Consider the following 20,553-nt stretch of genomic DNA (forward strand, 5'->3'; position numbering starts at 1 on the left):
TTTAATGGGTGCAGTGCACTTCAGGCAGGCAGACCCACGTCCATCCCCCACCCTACCTGTTACACTTGTGGTGGTAAATGTTAAGCCCTCCAAACCCCCCAAAACCCACTGTACCCACATGTAGGTGCCCCCCCTTCACCCATAAGGGCTAGGGTAATGGTGTAGAGTTGTGGGGAGTGGGTTTGGGGGGGCTCAGCACCCAAGGTAAGGGAGCTATGCACCTGGGAGCTTTTTTTGTATTTTTTAAAAATGTTTAGAAGTGCCCCCTAGGGTGCCCGGTTAGTGTCCTGGCATGTCAGGGGGACCTGGCTCCTCCCATGACCAAATGCCTTGGATTTCACCGAGTTTGAGATGGCCGGCATTTTTTTCCATTATCGCTGAAAAACAAAACCGGTGATCTCAAACCTGGCGAACTCTGGCATTTGGCCAGGCTAAACTGTATTATCGGAAAAAAAGATGGCTGGCCATATTTTTCGATAATACGGTTCCGGCCAGCTGTTGCGCCACTGCCAAAATAGATCGCCGGCGAACTATTTCGCCGGTGACATTCGATTATGCCACTCTTTGGTATTATGAATTTTGTTTTAAAATCACCATTGATATATTTAATCACGGATATATTGAATTTAGAAGAAAATATTCACATATAAAACTGGAGTTAATCAAAAGAGACTGATGATGTGTACAGCAATTAAGTGGGCCGTTTATTGGCTTAGTTCTCTTTAAACATAAACTCTGCTGCAGGTGCACCTACACTGAATTCTCCTATACGTCTATCAAAAATTAACATATTTAGTAAATTTGTACCCAAGTCTTGACTAGTATATATACAGGGATTGGATTTAGTTTTGATTTTAGTATTAATATTTGCCTCTCCCTTAGTGAAGTTCCTTCTAGTTTTGAAGTACTATGAGAAATATGGCACATATATCAAGATATCAAAGAGCAATGAATAAATAAATTGAAACAAAGCTCATAATGAAAAATTAAATCAAATGAAAAAATGATGCTGGGCAAACCTTTCGTTTCCTAGGGATAGGCTCATCAAATAGTAGGTTACTTGCATCTGTTTCATCAATGCCATCACCTGGAAGGGCTGGTGCCCGAAAGAGTTTGAAGCTGTCCGCAGACAATGGTGGGGATGGGGTTGATGGATTCGATTGATCACTAGGGGCACTCCAGCTCCAATATCCGCTACTACTGGTACTGGAAGGCACAGATCCTCCTTCTTTCCAAGATCCATTCAGACCTTCTGTAAAACAAGAAGGTTAATATTCAGGAATACAATCAAATATAGGACAATCTTTTCTTGTTTATACTCAAGAGATGAGCAGTAAGGATCTTGTAACACTGTTGGAAACAGCATGCTGGGCTCGTTGGACCTTTGGTCTGACCAGTTTGGCATGTTTTTTCATGTGTTATAGTGATACCTGACTTTTCCCTTTTGTATTTCAAATCTGAAGTGAGACAGTATGGCTTTTTCTGCAGCAACAATTTCATCCAAATTGGAGAAAATCTTTGATGTCCACTTCATTGCCCTTCACAAGAAAAACAACAAATATCGCAAAAATAAACAGACTGCTGAAGAAAAGTGGAGTTAAGATAAGCCATGCCGAGTCAGGCAAAAGTCAACTGAGTCTAGCATCCTCTGTCCAACAGTGGCCAGTCAGGGTCACAAGCACCTAGCAGATCCCCAAACAGTAGATCAATTTCTCATCGTTTACTTCAAGGACTGAGTAATATTCCTCCCCCCAGTTTACCTAGCTAAGACGTTTTTATGAATTTTGCTTTTGTTGATTTTGTCCAAATCTCTTTTGAACGCAGCTATTTACTTATTTACAGATGCTTGATATGCCACAAAGGCCAGTGTTGACAGTAAAAAGATAGGAAAAGAGAGAAAAAGAGTAGGATGAGAGTAAAAAGTACTAATTAGTTAGGTTTTATTGTTAGGACCTCTTTTATCAAGCTACGCATGCAGCTCCCGGTGTGGTAATGCTGACAAAGCCCATTCACTTTGAATGGGCTTCATCGGTATTACCACGTGGGAGCCAATTCGTGAAGTGTTCCATATTTTTACCACTACCATGTTTTATCATTATTATGCTGTCCAAGATTATTCTGTAACACTAAATGTCTATTTTTAATGTACTTCCATCACTCATGATGTATTGTAAGCCACATTGAGCCTGCAAAGAGGTGGGAAAATGTGGGATACAAATGCAATAAATAAATAAATATATAAATAAATAAATAGTGCAGCTTGATAAAAGAGGTCCTTTAATTAGTTGTCTTGATCATGTCATCTAGCAACAGATTCCACAGCTTAATTTTGCACTGCCTGAAAACTACTTTCTACAGTTTTTATTTCCTTGAAATTTTATTAAGTTTATAGAACACAGAGTAACAATTGGTGTAAAAACACAAACATAGGAGTATCAAAGATACAGAACTGTTATGTATAGGAGATTACATCATATATAACAAGTAAATAGGTTTGACATGAGAAGAGATTAATATGCAGCACAATCAAACACTAGATCCTTGAGAGCTTACAAGCGGGGACCAAATTGAGGTTTTTAAAATTACCAACACTAAAAAGGTTCAGCAGATGCAAGTTCATATTTGTGATATAATAAAACAGACTGCTACCAAAAATGATCATTTAGTAATGAAAAATGTTTCCAGTTAGCTAAGATCATTTGTTGTGCAACAGTAATAAATAAATCAAAGAGGGGTTTGTGGTGGTCTGGTAGATCAATATTTAAAGAACAGGCTTTAAAAATGATGAATGGCAGAGACAGAGGGATATTGATTTTGAATATTTGATATAGAATACACCAAACAGAATGACAGAATGGCTGAATTTGTGAGCATTCAAAAATCATGTGAACTAGAGTTCCTGGCTGTGTATAACAATGCCAGCAAAGGTTGGAAGATGTTAATTTTGCACTGTGAAGCTTTTGCTGTATCCAAACAGCTCTGTGATAGAAAAAGTACATTGATTGTAAGAAGTTGGCTGTGGATAAAGGTTTAATTAACCAGAGTTTGGGTTGTAGTCGGGGTGTGCTGGTAAATTTTTAACAACAGGCTCCTTCTCCGGACATATCCAGCTCTGCAGTTGGAAGGGCTGGGGTGGCCGGGGGAGGGAGGGGGGAGCAACACTTGTCTCTCTCTCCTCCCTCCCTTCGTGCAGGCACACTAGGCATACCTTTGCTGGCAGCCAATAAATGGACTGCCACCACTCCCAACGTCTTCCTCTGAGCAGCATGCTGGAACTTCTCACACATGCTTGAGAAATCCCAGCCTGCTGATCAGAGCTGGAAACAAGGAGCAGGGAGCAGCAGCAGTCTAGTTACTTGGCTGGCAGGGCTCAGCACCCCCACCAGCAAAGTAAAAGAGAATTCAGCAGGGGGCCCAAGCCCACATTTTGGGAGCCAGTTTTTAAAGTAGCCATGGAGGGCCCTACTTTAACAACCGGCTCCCAAAATTCTTAAAAACTTAACAACCGGCTCTTGCGAGCCTGTGAGAGCCTGCTCCAGCACACCACTGGTTGTAGAGCTTCAGGGATGGACTGGTTGGTGTCTTTTTCCCAAATCAACTCAAAAGTGTTATTATTTTTGAATTGATGTGATAATAAAATCTTGTACACAGATGAAGCAGTGTGACCATTGCTCAGCAGGGAGTTGGTTAATTGATAAATGGTGGGCTCAGAGTGATTGGTAATCTTCCAAAATCCAGATTTTTTTTCAAACATTGAGATAATTGAAGCCATCAAAAAAATTGGGACGAGGTCAGATGAAACTGAGATTGTAAGTCTTGAAAAGATTGCACAGCATCATTAACACAATGACAAATAACTTTTAAAGACCAAATATTACAGTCTGCTCATGATTTCCAATAGAAAATATTGTTAATAAGAAATTTAGGATTGTTCCAGAGAGAGGTATACAGAGATGAGTGCAACGGATGTTCAAGCTTGCAGTCCAAATCCTGTAAACAAGATTTAGTATTAACTATAATAAGGTTATCTTTGGTATGTGTGTCAGGGAGGCGGTAATAAGTAAATGTAGAGGGATTGGTTGGGCTAAGGATTTTTCAAGTCAGAGCCAAACAGGAGAATAATCTTTATCCAGGGAAAACCAAAGACAACCTTGTTGTATAATAAAAGCCTTGTGATACAAATGAAAATCAGGAAATAGTGCTTCAAATTTTTATTTCGGGGCTTCAAGGTTAGTCAATGAAATTCTAATAGGTTTAGATTTCCAGAGGAATGAGGATACGAGTTTGTCCATTTGTTTATAAAATGATGTGTGGAAAAGAAAAGGAATCGTATTGAGTAAAAAATTAATTTTCGTGGAGACCATCATTTTAATAGTTTCAAGACTGCCCCACCATGACATGTGCAGGGGGTGTGAGAATAAAAGAAGATTTTAAAGATTTTTTAACATATTGTCATCACAATGAACAATAGTGTCATGAAGTATGCGATATAATTCAGTTACCAAAATATGGCTGGACTATATCAGGGGTAGCATGAACAGGGGAGGAACTTCAGTTTTAGATTGGCTAATTTTATATCCATAAAACAGAAAACAAGTATGAATTTGGGAAAATAATGATGGTAATGAGGAGGAGGGATTAGATACATTTAGGCAGTGGTGTGCTGGAGCCTGCTCGCACCGGCTTGCTAGAGCTGTTTGTTATTTTTTAAATCTTGAGTAGAGAGGTGTGGTAGCCATGTTAGCCCACTTTTAAAGGTAATCAATAGAAATAAAACAAAATAAAACATGGAAAAGAAAATAAGATGATACCTTATATATACTGTCATCTACCAACATTTGCTTATTTCTGATCTGACGAAGAAGGGCAACCTTTGAAAGCTAATTAAGAAATGTATTAAGTTATGTCCAATAAAAAGGTATCATCTTATTTTCTTTTCCATGTTTTATTTTGTTTTATTTCTGTTGATTACCTTTAAAAGTGGGCTAACATGGCTACCACACCCAGGGCTGGTCTTAGCAAGTGCGGGGCCCTGTGCAGACCAATTTGGTGGGGCCCCATCCTAGCCCCGACCCCACCCTAGCTCCGCCCCCACCCAAGCTCCACCCCATTGATAAGATTATTCCATTTTTAGAAAATGTTTTTATTTATGAAATTTCAAATAAAGACAAATGAAGCTAAACTTGTAAAAAAAAAAAACTGATTGAAATAATAAGCACAATGCTATCATCATGAAACCTCCCCTCCCCAGAAATTATTCAGTTCAAGTCCACTACAATTAGTAGTTCCAATTCTCATAACAAAGGAGAAAATAAGGAAAAATATTAAGAAAAGATCCAGCACAGTGCTACAGTGTACCCAGGAATGCTTTATCTGCCTGTGGTTGGAGAGAGGTTGAGTGACTCGATGCGGTCCCGGTCCGGGTCGGAGCGGAGGCACGAGGCAGAGTTGAGGCACGCTGAGCGGGGCCCCCTTAGGCGCGGGGCCCTGTGCGGCTGCCTTGGTCGCCTCTGCCTAAGACCGGCCCTGACCACACCTCTCTACTCAAGATTTAAAAAATAACAAACAGCTCTAGCAAGCCGGTGCGAGCAGGCTCCAGCACACCACTGCCTAAATGTATCTAATCCCTCCTCCTCATTACCATCATTATTTTCCCAAATTCATACTTGTTTTCTGTTTTATAGATATAAAATTAGCAAATCTAAAACTGAAGTTCCTCCCCTGTTCATGCTACCCCTGATATAGTCCAGCCATCTTTTGGTAACTGAATTATATCGCATACTTCATGACACTATTGTTCATTATGATGACAGTTTTTTTTAACTGCTAAAATGTTCACCGGTTATGCCGATATTCAGCGCTAATCAGTTAACATTTTAGTGGTTAAAGATAGGACAGCAATTTATGTAATCCTATTTGACCGCTAAACAAATCTGAAGAATTTCAACTGGATTAAGTTGCACAATATAGCCAGTTATGCACTAAGCACTAACCAGCAATATTCAGCAAAGATAACCAGTTATCTCCCACTGAATATTAGTGGTTAGGTGCCAATATACTATTTAACTGGTCAGCAGCTGTGTCTAGCTAGTTAAATAGCTTTGAAGTAACTATACACAGGAAGTCAAATACGTTAGCGTTTAACTTTAAAAAAGGAGACTATGATAAAATGAGAAGAACAGTGAAAAAAAAACTTAGGGGGGGGGGCAACTGAGAGGGTAAAAACTGTACAACAGGCATGGACGCTGTTCAAAAATACCATCTTGGAGGCCCAGGCCAAACATATTCCGCAAATTAGAAAAGAAAGACGGAACTCCAAAAGACAGCCCGCGTGGTTGAAAAGTGAAGTGAAGGAAGCTATTAGGGCTAAAAGAAATGCCTTCAGAAAATGGAAGAAGGAACCGTCTGAAAATAACAAGAAGCAGCATAAGGAGTGTCAAAGCAAATGCAAGGCGCAGATAAAGAAGGCCAAGAGGAATTACGAAAAAAAAGATAGCATTAGAGGCAAAAAACATAGTAAAATTTGTTTTTTTGTATATTAAAAGCAGGAAGCCGGCAAAAGAATCAGTTGGGCCGCTGGATGACCGGGGGGGTAAAAGGGGCGACCAAGGAAGACAATGACGAAGCGGAGAGATTGAATGAATTCTTTGCTTTGGTCTTCACCGAGGAAGATTTGGGTGGGATACTGGTGCCGGAAATGGTATTTCAAGCGGACGAGTCGGAGAAACTTACTGACTTCACGGTAAACCTGGAGGACGTAATGGGGCAGTTCAGCAAACTGAAGAGTAGCAAATCTCCTGGACCGGATGGTATTCATCCTAGAGTACTGATAGAACTGAAAAATGAGCTTGTGGAGCTACTGCTAGTGATATGCAATTTATCCTTAAAATCGAGCGTGGTACCGGAAGATTGGAGGGTGGCCAATGTAATGCCGATTTTTAAAAAAGGCTCCATGGGAGATCCGGGAAATTATAGACCGGTGAGTCTGACGTCAGTGCCGGGGAAAATGGTAGAGGCTATTATTAAAAACAAAATTACAGAGCACATCCGAGGACATGGATTACTGAGACCAAGTCAGCACGGCTTTTGTGTGGGGAAATCTTGCCTGACCAATTTACTTCAATTCTTTGAAGGAGTAAACAAACATGTGGACAAAGGGGAACCGGTTGATATTGTGTATCTGGATTTCCAAAAGGCGTTTGACAAGGTACCTCATGAAAGGCTACAGAGGAAATTGGAGGGTCATGGGATGGGAGGAAATGTCCTATTGTGGATTAAAAACTGGTTGAAGGATAGGAAACAGAGAGTGGGGTTAAATGGGCAGTATTCACAATGGAGAAGGGTAGTTAGTGGGGTTCCTCAGGGGTCTGTGCTAGGACCGCTGCTTTTTAATATATTTATAAATGATATAGAGATGGGAGTAACTAGCGATACCATCCAATTCCTCCAAGAATGGGACGAGTTATGTACAACAACACTAGACAAAATCGCCCCAATCCAAACCAGAATATCACACAGGAAAAAACCAAACCCATGGTTCACCGAAGAGCTGAAAAAGCTTAAAACACAAGTCAGGAAACTAGAACGCGCTTGGAACAAAAAGAAAGACGAACAAACACTAAATGCCTGGAAGCAACTTCGAAGGAAATACAAATATACCATAAAACAGACCAAAAGATTACACTACAAAACAATAATAGGACTAAACTACAAAGACACACATAAACTCTTCTTCCTTGTGAACAAACTGTTAGACACCACACCAGTTACAAACAACAACAAAGACATACCAGATGTTGACAACCTTGCGAAATACTTTAAGGAGAAAATTATACAACTACGAACTAAAATACCCGCCAGCCCTATTGACTACGCCACACTTCTAGATTGTCTAGACCCAGAAGACGGAACATACCCAGCAGACAGAACTTGGACCGAATTCGAACTACTATCAGAAAACCTCATCTCCGGAACACTTAAAAAATTTGCCAAATCCCACTGCAAATTAGACACATGCCCAAACAACCTCATGAAATCAGCTCCTCAACAATTCATAATAGACCTAACGAACCACGTTAACTTCATGCTACAAAACGGACTTTTCCCAAAAGAAAAAGGAAAAATTTTACTCACCCCAATACCCAAAGATACAAAGAAAAGCACAAGCGAAATAACCAATTACAGACCAGTAGCATCCATACCACTAATAACCAAAATAACCGAAGGTATGGTAACTAAACAACTCACAAACTATTTAAATAAACACTCAATACTGCATGATGCCCAATCAGGATTCCGGTCGAACCACAGCACAGAAACAGTATTAACTACCCTTATGACTAAGTTTAAACAAATGATTGCAACCGGCAACAATATACTCCTCCTGCAATTTGACATGTCAAGTGCCTTCGACATGGTTGACCACGAAATCCTGTTACACATACTTGAATATTTCAGCATCGGAGGAAATGTCCTAAACTGGCTCAAGGGATTCCTAACCCAGCGGTCATATCAAGTCACATCAAATTCAACCACGTCTGCTGCATGGACACCTGAATGTGGAGTACCACAAGGATCACCCCTCTCACCAATCATCTTCAACCTAATGATGATCCCCTTGGCAAAACTCCTATCAAATCATAACCTCAACCCATATATATACGCCGATGATGTAACATCCCTTTCAAAGAAGACATTAAAGAGATCCTCAATGAAATTAACCAAAGTCTACACATCATGAACACCTGGGCAGATGCATTTCGCTTGAAACTAAATGCAGAAAAAACTCAATGCCTGATACTCACTTCCCAGTACAACACGAATGAATTCACCGCTATAAACACACCAAAACTAAACCTTCCAATCTCAGAAACGTTAAAAATCCTTGGAGTCACTATCGACCGCCACCTAACACTCGAAACTCATGCAAACAACACAACCAAAAAGATGTTCTACTGCATGTGGAAATTGAAGAGAATAAGACCATTCTTCCCAAGATCCGTCTTTCGCAGCCTAGTGCAATCCCTCGTACTCAGCCATCTGGATTACTGCAACTCACTATACGCAGGTTGCAAAGAGCAAATACTGAGGAAACTCCAAACAGCCCAGAACACAGCAGCCAGACTCATCTTCGGAAAACCAAAATATGAAAGTGCAAAACCCTTACGAGAGAAGCTACACTGGCTCCCACTTAAGGAACGCATTACTTTCAAAGCATGCACATTAGTCCACAAAATCATTCACGGTGAAGCCCCAGCCTACATGTCTGATCTAATAGATCTACCACCCAGAAATGCTAAAAGATCATCCCGAACTTTCCTCAACCTCCACTTCCCTAATTGCAAAGGCATGAAATACAAGGCGCTGCACGCGTCAACCTTTTCTTACATGAGCACGCAATTCTGGAATTCACTGCCACGCAACCTGAAAACGACCTACAAGCAAGGCACCTTCCGCAAACTATTGAAGACCCATCTTTTTGAGAATACTTACGGAAAGAACCAAAACACATAAAGCCCACACCCACGGTTCAATAATGCTTCAATACAGCCACTCTGAATTCTCATCCCCTGTAATCTCACCACACTCATACTTCTACTCACAGAAAATGTATCCCATATGCTTTCTTGTTGTTATGTACTGCCCCTTTTAGTTTCCCGTTGTTCCCCCAATGATTCAATGCTTTTTTCCATTGTTATATTCCTTACTGATACTCTGAGTTTGTCTCGCTTAACTCCTCACAATGTAATCCATAACCGAGTAGTAACAAATTGTATTTCTATCACTCACAACTTATTGTAAGCCACACTGAGCCCGCAAAAAGGTGGGAAAATGTGGGATACAAATGCAATAAAATAAATAAATAAATTTGCTGATGACACAAAGTTATTCAAAGTTGTTAACTTTCGACAGGATTGTGAAAAATTACAGAATGACCTTACAAGACTGGGAGACTGGGCAGCTAAATGGCAGATGACGTTTAATGTGAGCAAGTGCAAGGTGATGCATGTGGGAAAAAAGAACCCGAATTATAGCTACGTCATGCAAGGTTCCACGTTAGGAGTTACGGACCAAGAAAGGGATCTGGGTGTCGTCGTCGATAATACACTGAAACCTTCTGCTCAGTGTGCTGCTGCGGCTAGGAAAGCGAATAGAATGTTGGTTATTATTAGGAAAAGTATGGAAACCAGGTGTGAGGATGTTATAATGCCGTTGTATCGCTCCATGGTGCGACCACACCTTGAGTATTGTGTTCAATTCTGGTCGCCGCATCTCAAGAAAGATATAGTAGAATTGGAAAAGGTGCAGCGAAGTGCAACTAAAATGATAGCGGGGATGAGACTATGAAGAAAGACTAAGGAGGCTAGGACTTTTCAGCTTGGACAAGAGACGGCTGAGGGGAGATATGATAGAGTTATATAAAATAATGAGTGGAGTGGAACAGGTGGATGTGAAGCGTCTGTTCACGCTTTCCAAAAATACTAGGACTAGGGAGCATGTGATGAAACTACAGTGTAGTAAATTTAAAACAAATTGGAGAAAATGTTTCTTCACCCAACGCATAATTAAACTCTGGAATTCGTTGCCGGAGAACGTGGTGAAGGCGGTTAGCTTAGCAGAGTTTAAAAAGGGGTTAGATGGTTTCCTAAAGGACAAGTCCATAAACCACTACTAAAAGGACTTGGGAAAAATCCACAATTCTAGGAATAACATGTATAGAATGTTTGTACGTTTGGGAGGCTTGCCAGGTGCCCTTGGCCTGGATTGGCCGCTGTCGTGGACAGGATGCTGGGCTCGATGGACCCTTGGTCTTTTCCCAGTGTGGCATTACTTATGTACTTATGATTATCAGGGGGTATATACATAAGTGCATATTTTATAAAATGCATGTGGAAATTGTGACACTGTCCACACGCCACCCTAACTTCTCCCCTGAGTACCACAGCCAGCCTAACCATTAGGTAGGGTTAGGCAATCACCTAGGGCAGCAAATTCTGGGGGCAGCAAGGAGCAGCTTCAAAGGTAGGTCCTGACAGTCACACAAGTGCAAATAAATAATAACAGGTACTTTTACCAGCAAGGAAGGTGGGCAGTTTTCAAATGGCCCATTTACTAAGATTATACTGGGAAGGGTGGAATTGGGGGATCATAATTGTTGGGGCATCTCAAGGGGCCTAAAAGTTAATTGGAGAAGGTTTGACTAGGATTTCTAATACCCTTGCCTGGCACCGCTGAGCACATCTATGTAAAAAAAAAAGAAGCAGGCTGTCCTAACTTTATCTGGGTACTTATCTGAATGAATCGAGGCATTAAAAAATTCAAAGTCATGAATGTGTTTTTAAAAAGTGGTGAGCGCTGGGGGATGCAGAAGGGAGAGTAATGTTTTTAAAGACTTTGGTATGTTGTTTTGCATAGCTCAGTAATTTATTATTTTGACTCTTTTTATTGTGGAAATAAAGGTAACCAAATAATGTACCCATTATAACTTTTTATTAGATTAACTTTGACAGTCTTTCAAGAGTTATCTTCTCTTCATCAACTGAGTGCCCATTGTTTTGGTGGATGAACTAGACAACAGTTTGCATTATTGGTAATCCTGCTGATGAAAGAAACAATACTCATCTTGCATTAAACCATACATTAAAAATCTAGTTTTCCAATATTAAATCTATTACACATAGAAAGACTCATTTTGAACAATTTCCCCATAGAGAAATAATGGGAAAGACCTTCTTAGAAACAGGACCCTAGCCTCTGATTAATTCACAACGTTCATGAGAACAGAATGCAATGACTGAGGAGCCTTTTTACTAAGCAGCGATAGGCTCTACGCGCATGTAGCATGCGCCCAAATAAGACTACTGCCAGGCCAGCATGCCCTCCTGGTGGTAATTTCAGATTTGACGCGTGCCCATAACGTGTGGATGAATTATTATTTATTTATTTCCTCCTATGTGCGCTGGTTCTGGCAGTAATCGGCACATGGCATACGTTGATTGGTCACCGTGCATGTAGCACATGAGCCTTTACTGCTTGATCAATGGGTGGCGTTAAGGGCTCAGGCCGGTTTTGGGTGTGCACTGGTTTCATTTTTACCGCAGACCCTTTTCCCAAAAGCCCTTTTTTGTAGATGCGGTAAAAACTGGCCCGGTGCGTGCCCAATACATGTGCCTACACTACCACATGCCACTTTTTTACTGCAGCTTAGTAAAAGGGCCCCTGAGTTTTTTGTTTGTTCATCATACTCTTTGTTGTAATAGAAGAATTATCCAGAGAAGATGCTGTACCTGAAATAATTTTGTATCAGGTTAGTACATGGCTGGTTGATGAGAGAAAGGGAAGGTTTACACCTGGGTTGACCTGTCTGGTTTTCTTTGCTCTTCCCTTTTCCCTTGTGTCTATCTTCCTAGTAGCAGGCCTTGAATTTTCCTCTCTTCAGTGACTAGCCAACTTGGACTGGGCAGCTGCCAAATCCCTGCACCTGTGAGCATGTTTTAAACTTGCTGCAGACTGGCTCGGAAGCTTTGAAAATTCTCCTGGTATCTTTTTAATGTGGCACCTTTGTCCTTCTGTGGAGATTTGAACTGCGGAAAATTTGTGAAAAGTGACTGCTGCAGTTCAAAAAAAGTTTCCAGTTTGGTGACTTGGCCTGATTGGCTGAAAGTCAGCATTGGCGTCTTTCCAGGTCTACAGTTATCTTCTTTGGATAATTCATATGTTGGTTTACTTTTCTACAGGACCAAGTCAGTTCCTAGAGCTCTGGATTAAAGGTTTATTCTGATATTTTACCGTGTGGTCGTATAGGAGGGCTGCGAATCAATGGGCTGGTAGACAAACTGGTTAGGACCATAGCGGCTGTGACTTTGTCCATATCGACTTCTTCGGCAGATTTCCTGGAAGAAGAAAGAAGAAAACATCTGAGCCTTCTATCCAACATTTTTGTGTCTGCATGTAAATGCATCAGTTGTAAGCTGCACAGATTTGTGGATGGAGTGGGGTATAAATTTTTTTTAAGTAACAAATAAATCTGTGTAATCAGAGCTTCTTTATCCTGATGTCTGGACATACATAACATTTGCCTGGCAACTGATCTTCAAGTATGTGTCAGTCTGTCTCATTTTTCTAAAATGGCAAAATTTACCTCACAAACATGCAGATTAATTAATAAATTAGTTCCAAACATATACATTAGTTGGCCTTTCCTATGTGCTGCCATGATGTATTTATTTTTGTTCTTATATCCAGGGCTTTTTGAGGCGGTACTTGGGGGGTACTGAGTACCGGCACCTTTTCCATTGTCTGCTAAAATTGACCCATGGACCCCAAGTCTTAATAAAAGAGCTCAGGCTCTACACAGCAATTCTAACTTGTCATAGATTCTGTGACTGGTTGCAGGGGGCCTGGTTATTGTAGGGTGGATCCCTCAGTTGTCACCCCATCCGTGAAGGGTGGCCTAACATTTGAGTATTAGCACCTTTTTTTGATAGAAAAAAAGTACTGCTTAAATCCCACATAACCCGAATACCAATTATTCAACTCTATGAGGCTTACAACAGTTAAGTAAAAGCAGATAGAAATATTGATGTAGAGATCGATTCGTTAAAGTAACTTAGCTAGAGTTCATAGGTTTGTACAGAAATACTAGAATTTGATAGATAACATACTTATTTCAGGAATTTTTCAAAGAGAAAAGTTTTCAGAAATTTTCGGAATATTAAATAGTTAGAAATTCGTTTGATTTCAACTGGTAAATCATTCCACCATTTCGTGGCCCTATGTGCACTCAACATGCGCCAATTCGGAACTATTGCCCGGCTACCACATGACCTGGGCGGTAATTACATTTTTTACATGCGTCCACTATGTGCATCGGAAAATATATTTTATTTTCCGGCACTAACCGGGCGGTAATCGGCATTGCACGCTCGTTGATGGTTTCCACCCGATTAACAAGTGAGACCTTACTGCTAAGTGAATGGGGTGGATTTAAGGTCTCAGACCCAAAATGGACAAGCCAATTTTCATTTTGCTGCATGTCCATTTTCGGCTAGAAAAAAAAAGACATTTTTTACAGGTGCGCTCGCAGGCCATTTTTTCAGTGTACGTTAGTAAAAGGACCTCTTAGTGTCTATGTGTCAGAAATGATGAGACAGGTCAATATTTAATGTAATTTAACTGGCCAGAAGCAGCTCCTGGCTGGTTAAATTGTCTTTTCAGGGCTAACTGCTAATTTTTTCAGTGGCACTTACTCTATTAGTGCTGTTGGAAATAACCAGTTAGTGCTGAACTGAAAACCTGCTATTTTGGGGGCGTTCCAGGGGTGGAGTCAGCAATTGGCTGGTTAAATGCCAATGTTCAGCACTTAACCAGTCAGGTTAACTGTATAAATAGGACAGCATAAAATAGGTAATGGATTTGATATACCACCTTTCTGTGGTACAACCAAAGTGGTTTACATATTATGTTCTGGCACTTTCTCTGTCCCTAGGATGGGTTTTCTTGACCTCCTTTTTCATGTTTGAAATACTCTTTATTGGGCCTTAGAGTCAGCATGTGATGGGCAGTTCGATAACCAGGAGGAAGCAAAGGAGTAGTGTTTGTAGATGCTTCTCAACACAAAGAAGGACAATGATGCAGTCGAGGGATTCACAACAAAGCACACAACTCTGGAACACACTACCAAAGGCAGTGAAATCAACGTATGACCACCTAAACTTCCGGAAATCACTAAAAACTAACCTGTTCAAAAAGGCATACCCTACAGACCCAACTTAAGTGCCTGAACCCTGCAACACAACAAAACCAAAGCTCATAACGGATATAAAATAACTCTTCCTCTCCATGATTCTCTAATGTGTCTGTTACACATGAACCCTATCCTACCTCAATATCATTTGTATTTGCTCTTACCGGATTTGGCGAACGCCTTTACGGTACTATGTAAGCCACACTGAGCCTGCAAATAGGTGGGAAAATGTGGGATACAAATGTAACAAATAAATAAATAAATAAATAAAATAAGTAGATTTTATTTTAGAATAAAGACTACTTTCTTGTGAATCCCTGGACTGCATCGTCATCCTTCCTTGTGTTGAGAAGCATCTTGTTGCAAGCATTACTCCTTTGCTTCGTCTTCACATTCGTGGGGTTTGTGCTCTTCCACCTTGGTGGCTTTTCATGGGCAGCTCTATAACCAGGCACCTGCATTTATACACCACTTGTGAACGTACATTTTATGTAGTTATTTATTGGGATTTATTAACCGCCTTTATGAAGAGAATCACCCATGGCAGTATTCATAAAACTTAGTTTTGTTAACAGCATAACAATAGTAAAATGACCAAATATAAACATAAATACAGTAAAATGAGGTAAATTTGGAAACAGCAAATTGAAACTTAATAGGACTGTGGTAATGTGACTTGTGGTTAGTTGAAGGACTTTACAGACACAGGTAGACTGCACTGTAAAGTCAAAGGAAAAGCTTTATTGGTGAACAAGTAATCAAAGCAATACAGCCTGTTCTCCTGACACAGATTCAGTTCAACCCTGGGCAACAACCACAATAACATTTACTTCCTTCTCTCTCTCTAGCAGTTCAACCTTCTTCAGTAGAAGGTGTCATTGTAGACAATATGCTGAAATCTTCTGTCCAGTGTGTGGCGGTGGCCAGAAAAACAAACAGGATGCTATGAAGGTGAAGAAACAATGTGACAAGGCGACGGCTATGGAAGGATGCTAGGCTACATAGAGAGGGGTATAACCAGCAAAAGAAAGGAGGTGTTGATGCCCCCTACAAGTCGTTGGTGAGGCTCCACTTGGAGTATTGTGTTCAGTTTTGGAGGCCATATCTTGCTAAAGATGTAAAAAGACTGGAAGCGGTGCAAAGAAAAGCAACAAAAATGGTATGGGATTTGGGCTGCAAACTGTACAAGGAGAGACTTGCCGACCTGAACATGTATACCTTGGAGGAAAGGAGAAACAGGGGTGACATGATACAGACGTTCAAATATTTGAAACTTATTAATCCACAAACGAACCTTTTCAGGAGATGGGAAGGTGGTAGAACTAGAGGACATGAATTGAGGTTGAAGGGGGGCAGACTCAGGAGTAATGTCAGGAAGTATTTTTTTCATGGAAAGGGTGGTAGATACGTGGAATGCCCTCCTGCAGGAGGTGGTGGAGATGAAAACAGTAATGGAATTCAAACATGCGTGGGATAAACACAAAGGAATCCTGTTTAGAAGGAATGGATCTACGGAATCCTAGCAGAGATTGGGTGGTGACGCCGGTAATTGGGAAGCAAAACTGGTGCTGGGCAAACTTCTACGGTCTACGCTCTGATCATAACTGAATAGATATGGAAAGTTCAAGGACAGTGCTGGGCAGACTTTTACGGTCTGTGCCCTGAGAAAGGCAAGGACAAATCAAACTCAGATATACGTATAAAGTATCACACACCATGTAAAATTAGTTTATCTTATTGGGCAGTCTGGATGGACCGTACAGGTCTTATCTGCCATCATTTACTATGTTACTATCCAGCTCATAATCAAAAGTGATCGCCGGCCATTTCCTGACACAAATCGGGAGATGGCCGGCGATCTCGGAAAAGTGGCGAAATCGGTATAATCGAAAGCTGCTTTTTTTGACAGCATCGCCGTTTTCCCGTCGCCTCATCGGTGAAAGTTCAAAGGGGCGTGTTGACGGCGAAGCGAAGGCGGGACATGGGCGTGGCTACCAGATAGCCGGCTTTCGCCGATAATGGAAAAAAAAACGGCGTTAAGCTGTATTTCGCTGGGTTTACTTGGTCCTTTTATTTTCACGACCAAGCCTCAAAAAGGTGCCCCAACTCACCAGATGACCACTGGAGGTAATGGGGGATGACCTCCCCATACTCCCCCAGTGGTCACCAACCCCCTCCCATACTAAAAAAATAAAAATAAAAACCTTTTCTGCCAGCCTCAAATGCCGTACTCACCTCCATGACAGCAGAATGTGTTCTATCCTCTGACAACCTTTCCCTGGTTGTGATTTGGCTCTCGGGTGAGTGTGACACCTTTTCTGTTAGGTGCACTACAGAGAGTCACATCAGCAATGCATTGTGGTGGGTGTTGGGTAGTGGGCTCTACTCCCATGGTGCTTTTCCCCCTGCTTACTGGGTCAGAGTGTGCCTTGTTTTGTTTCCTGTTGTAGTCCATGCGGTAGTGGCCATTTTTGTAAGCCAGTTTTAGATCCCTTTCCTGTGTTACCCACATCAGAGAACGTAGTTCTTACCTTGAATGGTGCTGAAAGAGGGCATTGTACACCATTGTGCCAGCTCCAACCTACTGCTAATCTTAGTACCAGGGGACTCTTTGCCAGTGGGGCACAACCTCTGATCTGCAGTTAACTGTGAGTAAATATGGTTATTTCAAAAAAGGACTTTTTCAGAGAAATGAGTCTTCAGGTGTGAACTGCTGTGCCAAAGTTATACAGCAGCAATAAGTCCTAGAGGCTGTATGCAGGTCCCTGGAGCAGTTTTAGTGGGTGCAGTACATTTGTGGGTAGGGGGGTTGGGGGGTTTGGGGGGCTCAGCTCCCAAAGTAAGGGAGCTATGCACGTGGGAGCTTTTCTGAAGTCCACCGCAGTGACCCCTAAGGAGACCGATTGGTGTCCTGGCATGTCAGGGGGGCCAGTGCACTAAAAATGCTGGCTCCTCCCACAGCCAAATGCCTTGAATTTGGCCGGGGTTTGAGATGGCTGACATAACTTTCCATTATCGTTAAAAAACGAAACCGGCCATCTCAAACCCCGGCCAAATCCAATGCATTTGGCTGGCCGGAACCGTATTATCGAAACAAAAGGTGCCCGGCCGTCATTTTCAAAAATACGGGTCTGGCCAGCTGTTTGCGGTGCCGCCAAAATACATCGCCGGCCATGTATTTTGCTGGCACCATTTGATTATGCCCCTCCACATTACTATAAATATACTTCAGATATTTGTAAAGCAGGAAAATATCCAATGTATTTTACAGGCTTAAAACACAGTTTCTTCACATTGTCCCATCCCTTTTATCATTTTCGTCGACCGCTATGCGCCCCCGAAAATATTTTTTATTTTCTAACGTGTGGTGCTAACCAGGTGGTAAATGGCATTGTACGCGCGCTGACGATTACTGCTTAGTTAACGCGTAAGCCCTTACCTTTAAGTCAATGGGTGGCGGTAAGGTCTCAGACCCAAAATGTACATGTGCCTATTTTAATTTTTCCGCACGTCCATTTTTGGCCAAAAAAGGCCTTTTTTACAGGCGCGCTGAAAAATGGATCCATGCGCGTCCAAAAGATCATTTTTCAGCACACTTTAGTAAAAGGACTCCCTGAAGAAGTGTATACTTATGTCTGTCTGTCTGTCTATCTATCTATCTAAAAGGGGACCGATGAGGTGCTGCCGCAAAAATATTACGTAATATATTATAGGAAATCTTTTTTGAGTTTTTGCTTTGTTGTATAGTTGATTTCTATATTTAAGACTTCCTTATTCATATCTTGATTTTCAATTACTGGGATTATTTATGTGTCATAAGGAGCCCTATCTTCATGTAAATGATTAAAACACCCATTTAGCACTTCTAGTATACACCCCTTTATAGAATGACCCTCCCAGAGGTTGGATCCCAGATTGCAAAGCTCCTGAAGGAACTCTAGTGCATGGCCACCAGCTAAGGAAAGTCCTTTTAATGACTAGACTAAATTAATTTGGGAATAGATATTAATAGGGAATACATCCCCAGGTGGTTATGAATAAAGTCTCATGGTGCCAAATCCCAAACTCGGTTCTACCTCAGTTAGAAAGTCCAAAGCAATAGGAAGAAGCTACAGAGAAATAAATGAAAGCTGTTCTCAGCATTTCTGAGAAACCTACAAACAGTCTGTTATTCAGTAACAGATGACTTTTAGCTGATTAGGAAGAAATATGCAGCTGAGCATCAGGCATGACAGTGTTAAAGAAAGGAGGCAGGTAGGATGTGCACAATCAGTATACAGAGAGCCTCTCTGAGGACCAGCAATGAAACAACTGGTAACAGAACAATAGGGACAATAAGAGCACGGTAGCTGCTTCTTGTTTACTACCTGTTTATGATTAGAATAGATTTTTAGATAGAAACATGACGGCAGATAAGGGCTAAATGGCCCATCAAGTCTGCCCATCCTCAGTAACCACTAACTCTTCCATTCCTAAGGGATCCCACATGCCTGTCCCACGCTCTCTTAAACTCTGACACAGTCCCCGTCTCCATGACCTCCACCGGGAGGCCATTCCACTCATGCACCATCCTTTCTGTGAAATATTCCTCCTAAGCCTATTTCCTCTTAACTTCATCATATGCCCCCTCATTCCAGAGTTTTCCTTCATTTTGTATTCCTGTGTATTGATGCTACTGAGGTATTTAAATGTCTCTATCATATCCTCTCTCTCTCGTGTCTCTTCCAGTGTATACATGTTGAGGTCCCTATATGAATTCTTTTTGGATTTCAATTGACCCAAAATGCAGTGTACTGAATATCTTTTATTTAACAGCACTGAATTAGCTGGTGGAAGGCAGCAGAGGGAACTGCTAACTCGAGCTCAGAGAATGACTGGAACAGCTGTAAATCTGTCAGGTCCCTCCCTGATGAGCTCATGGCCAAGCATTGTAAACAGGAATGACATAATGTTTTAGTGGCTCTGCTGCAGACATACAGCCCAAGGCAGGAGCCCGTCTCTTCTCCCCGGACACAGCCCATAAACAGCAATGTTTCCAATCACTCCCTGGGAAGTGTAGAGGCTTTTAGTTTCCCCTACACGTTTCCCATTTGTCTAACTGGCAAAACGAACACAGGAACAAAGACTGCTCACCAAAAAGCAATTAAAACATAGGAAGATCCATTTTGCACAGAGAGTCTCGGTCATAAAAGGGACGTCCAGATTTGGATGATCAAAATTTCACAGGTATGTTACAAAAGGCTAGCTGACTATGAAGCTTTTTGTAAAATATGTACAAGGATGTTCAGGAGTACATATGTGTTTTCTGAAAAGTACAGTGGGTACAGCAATTTACAAAAATATACATGCAAAAAAGAGCAGCTTCACTTGGAGTGTTATATGTTTAGGTAGCAAGACTTAAATAAATGTGCTGATTTTACAACTTACACCTGTGTAGCCAGTCCCTCAATGCAGTGGGGTTGAGGTAGACCCCTGGTATGGGTACACACATTATTTTTCGTACCTGTGGCTATGAAATCAAACTCTCCTCCAATATCTTCTCCCTAAGCACACAGAACAGATAAAAAGGGTTCTATGAAATTTAATGTGGACAAATGTAAGGTGATGTACATTGGAAAGAATAATCCAAATCACAGTTACCGGATGCTAGGGTGTCCCTTTGGGGTCAGCACCCAAGAAAAAGATTTAGGTGTCATTGTAGGTAATACGCTGAAATCTTATGCTCAATGTGTGGCGGTGGCCAAAAAAAGCAAACAGGTTGCTAGGAATTATTAGGAAAGGGATGGTGAATAAGACTACAAATACTA

The 20,553-nt window shown here is 41.3% G+C and overlaps 1 protein-coding gene across 1 annotated transcript in view; it reads right to left on the minus strand.

Annotated features, from left to right (window-relative positions):
- Positions 1-20,553, minus strand: part of ZNF704 (zinc finger protein 704) — a 192,464-nt gene that overhangs the window by 62,858 nt on the left and 109,053 nt on the right. Inside the window, exons 3-4 of the mRNA XM_030215898.1 lie at positions 12,790-12,893; positions 1,020-1,252 (exon numbers count right to left, since the gene is read on the minus strand). Coding sequence (XP_030071758.1) covers positions 1,020-1,252; positions 12,790-12,893 — 337 coding nt within the window. The remainder of the gene's footprint in view (positions 1-1,019; positions 1,253-12,789; positions 12,894-20,553) is intronic.

The sequence above is a fragment of the Microcaecilia unicolor genome, chromosome 1, assembly GCF_901765095.1.
Source record: "Microcaecilia unicolor chromosome 1, aMicUni1.1, whole genome shotgun sequence".
Classification (NCBI taxonomy): Eukaryota; Metazoa; Chordata; class Amphibia; order Gymnophiona; family Siphonopidae; genus Microcaecilia; species Microcaecilia unicolor.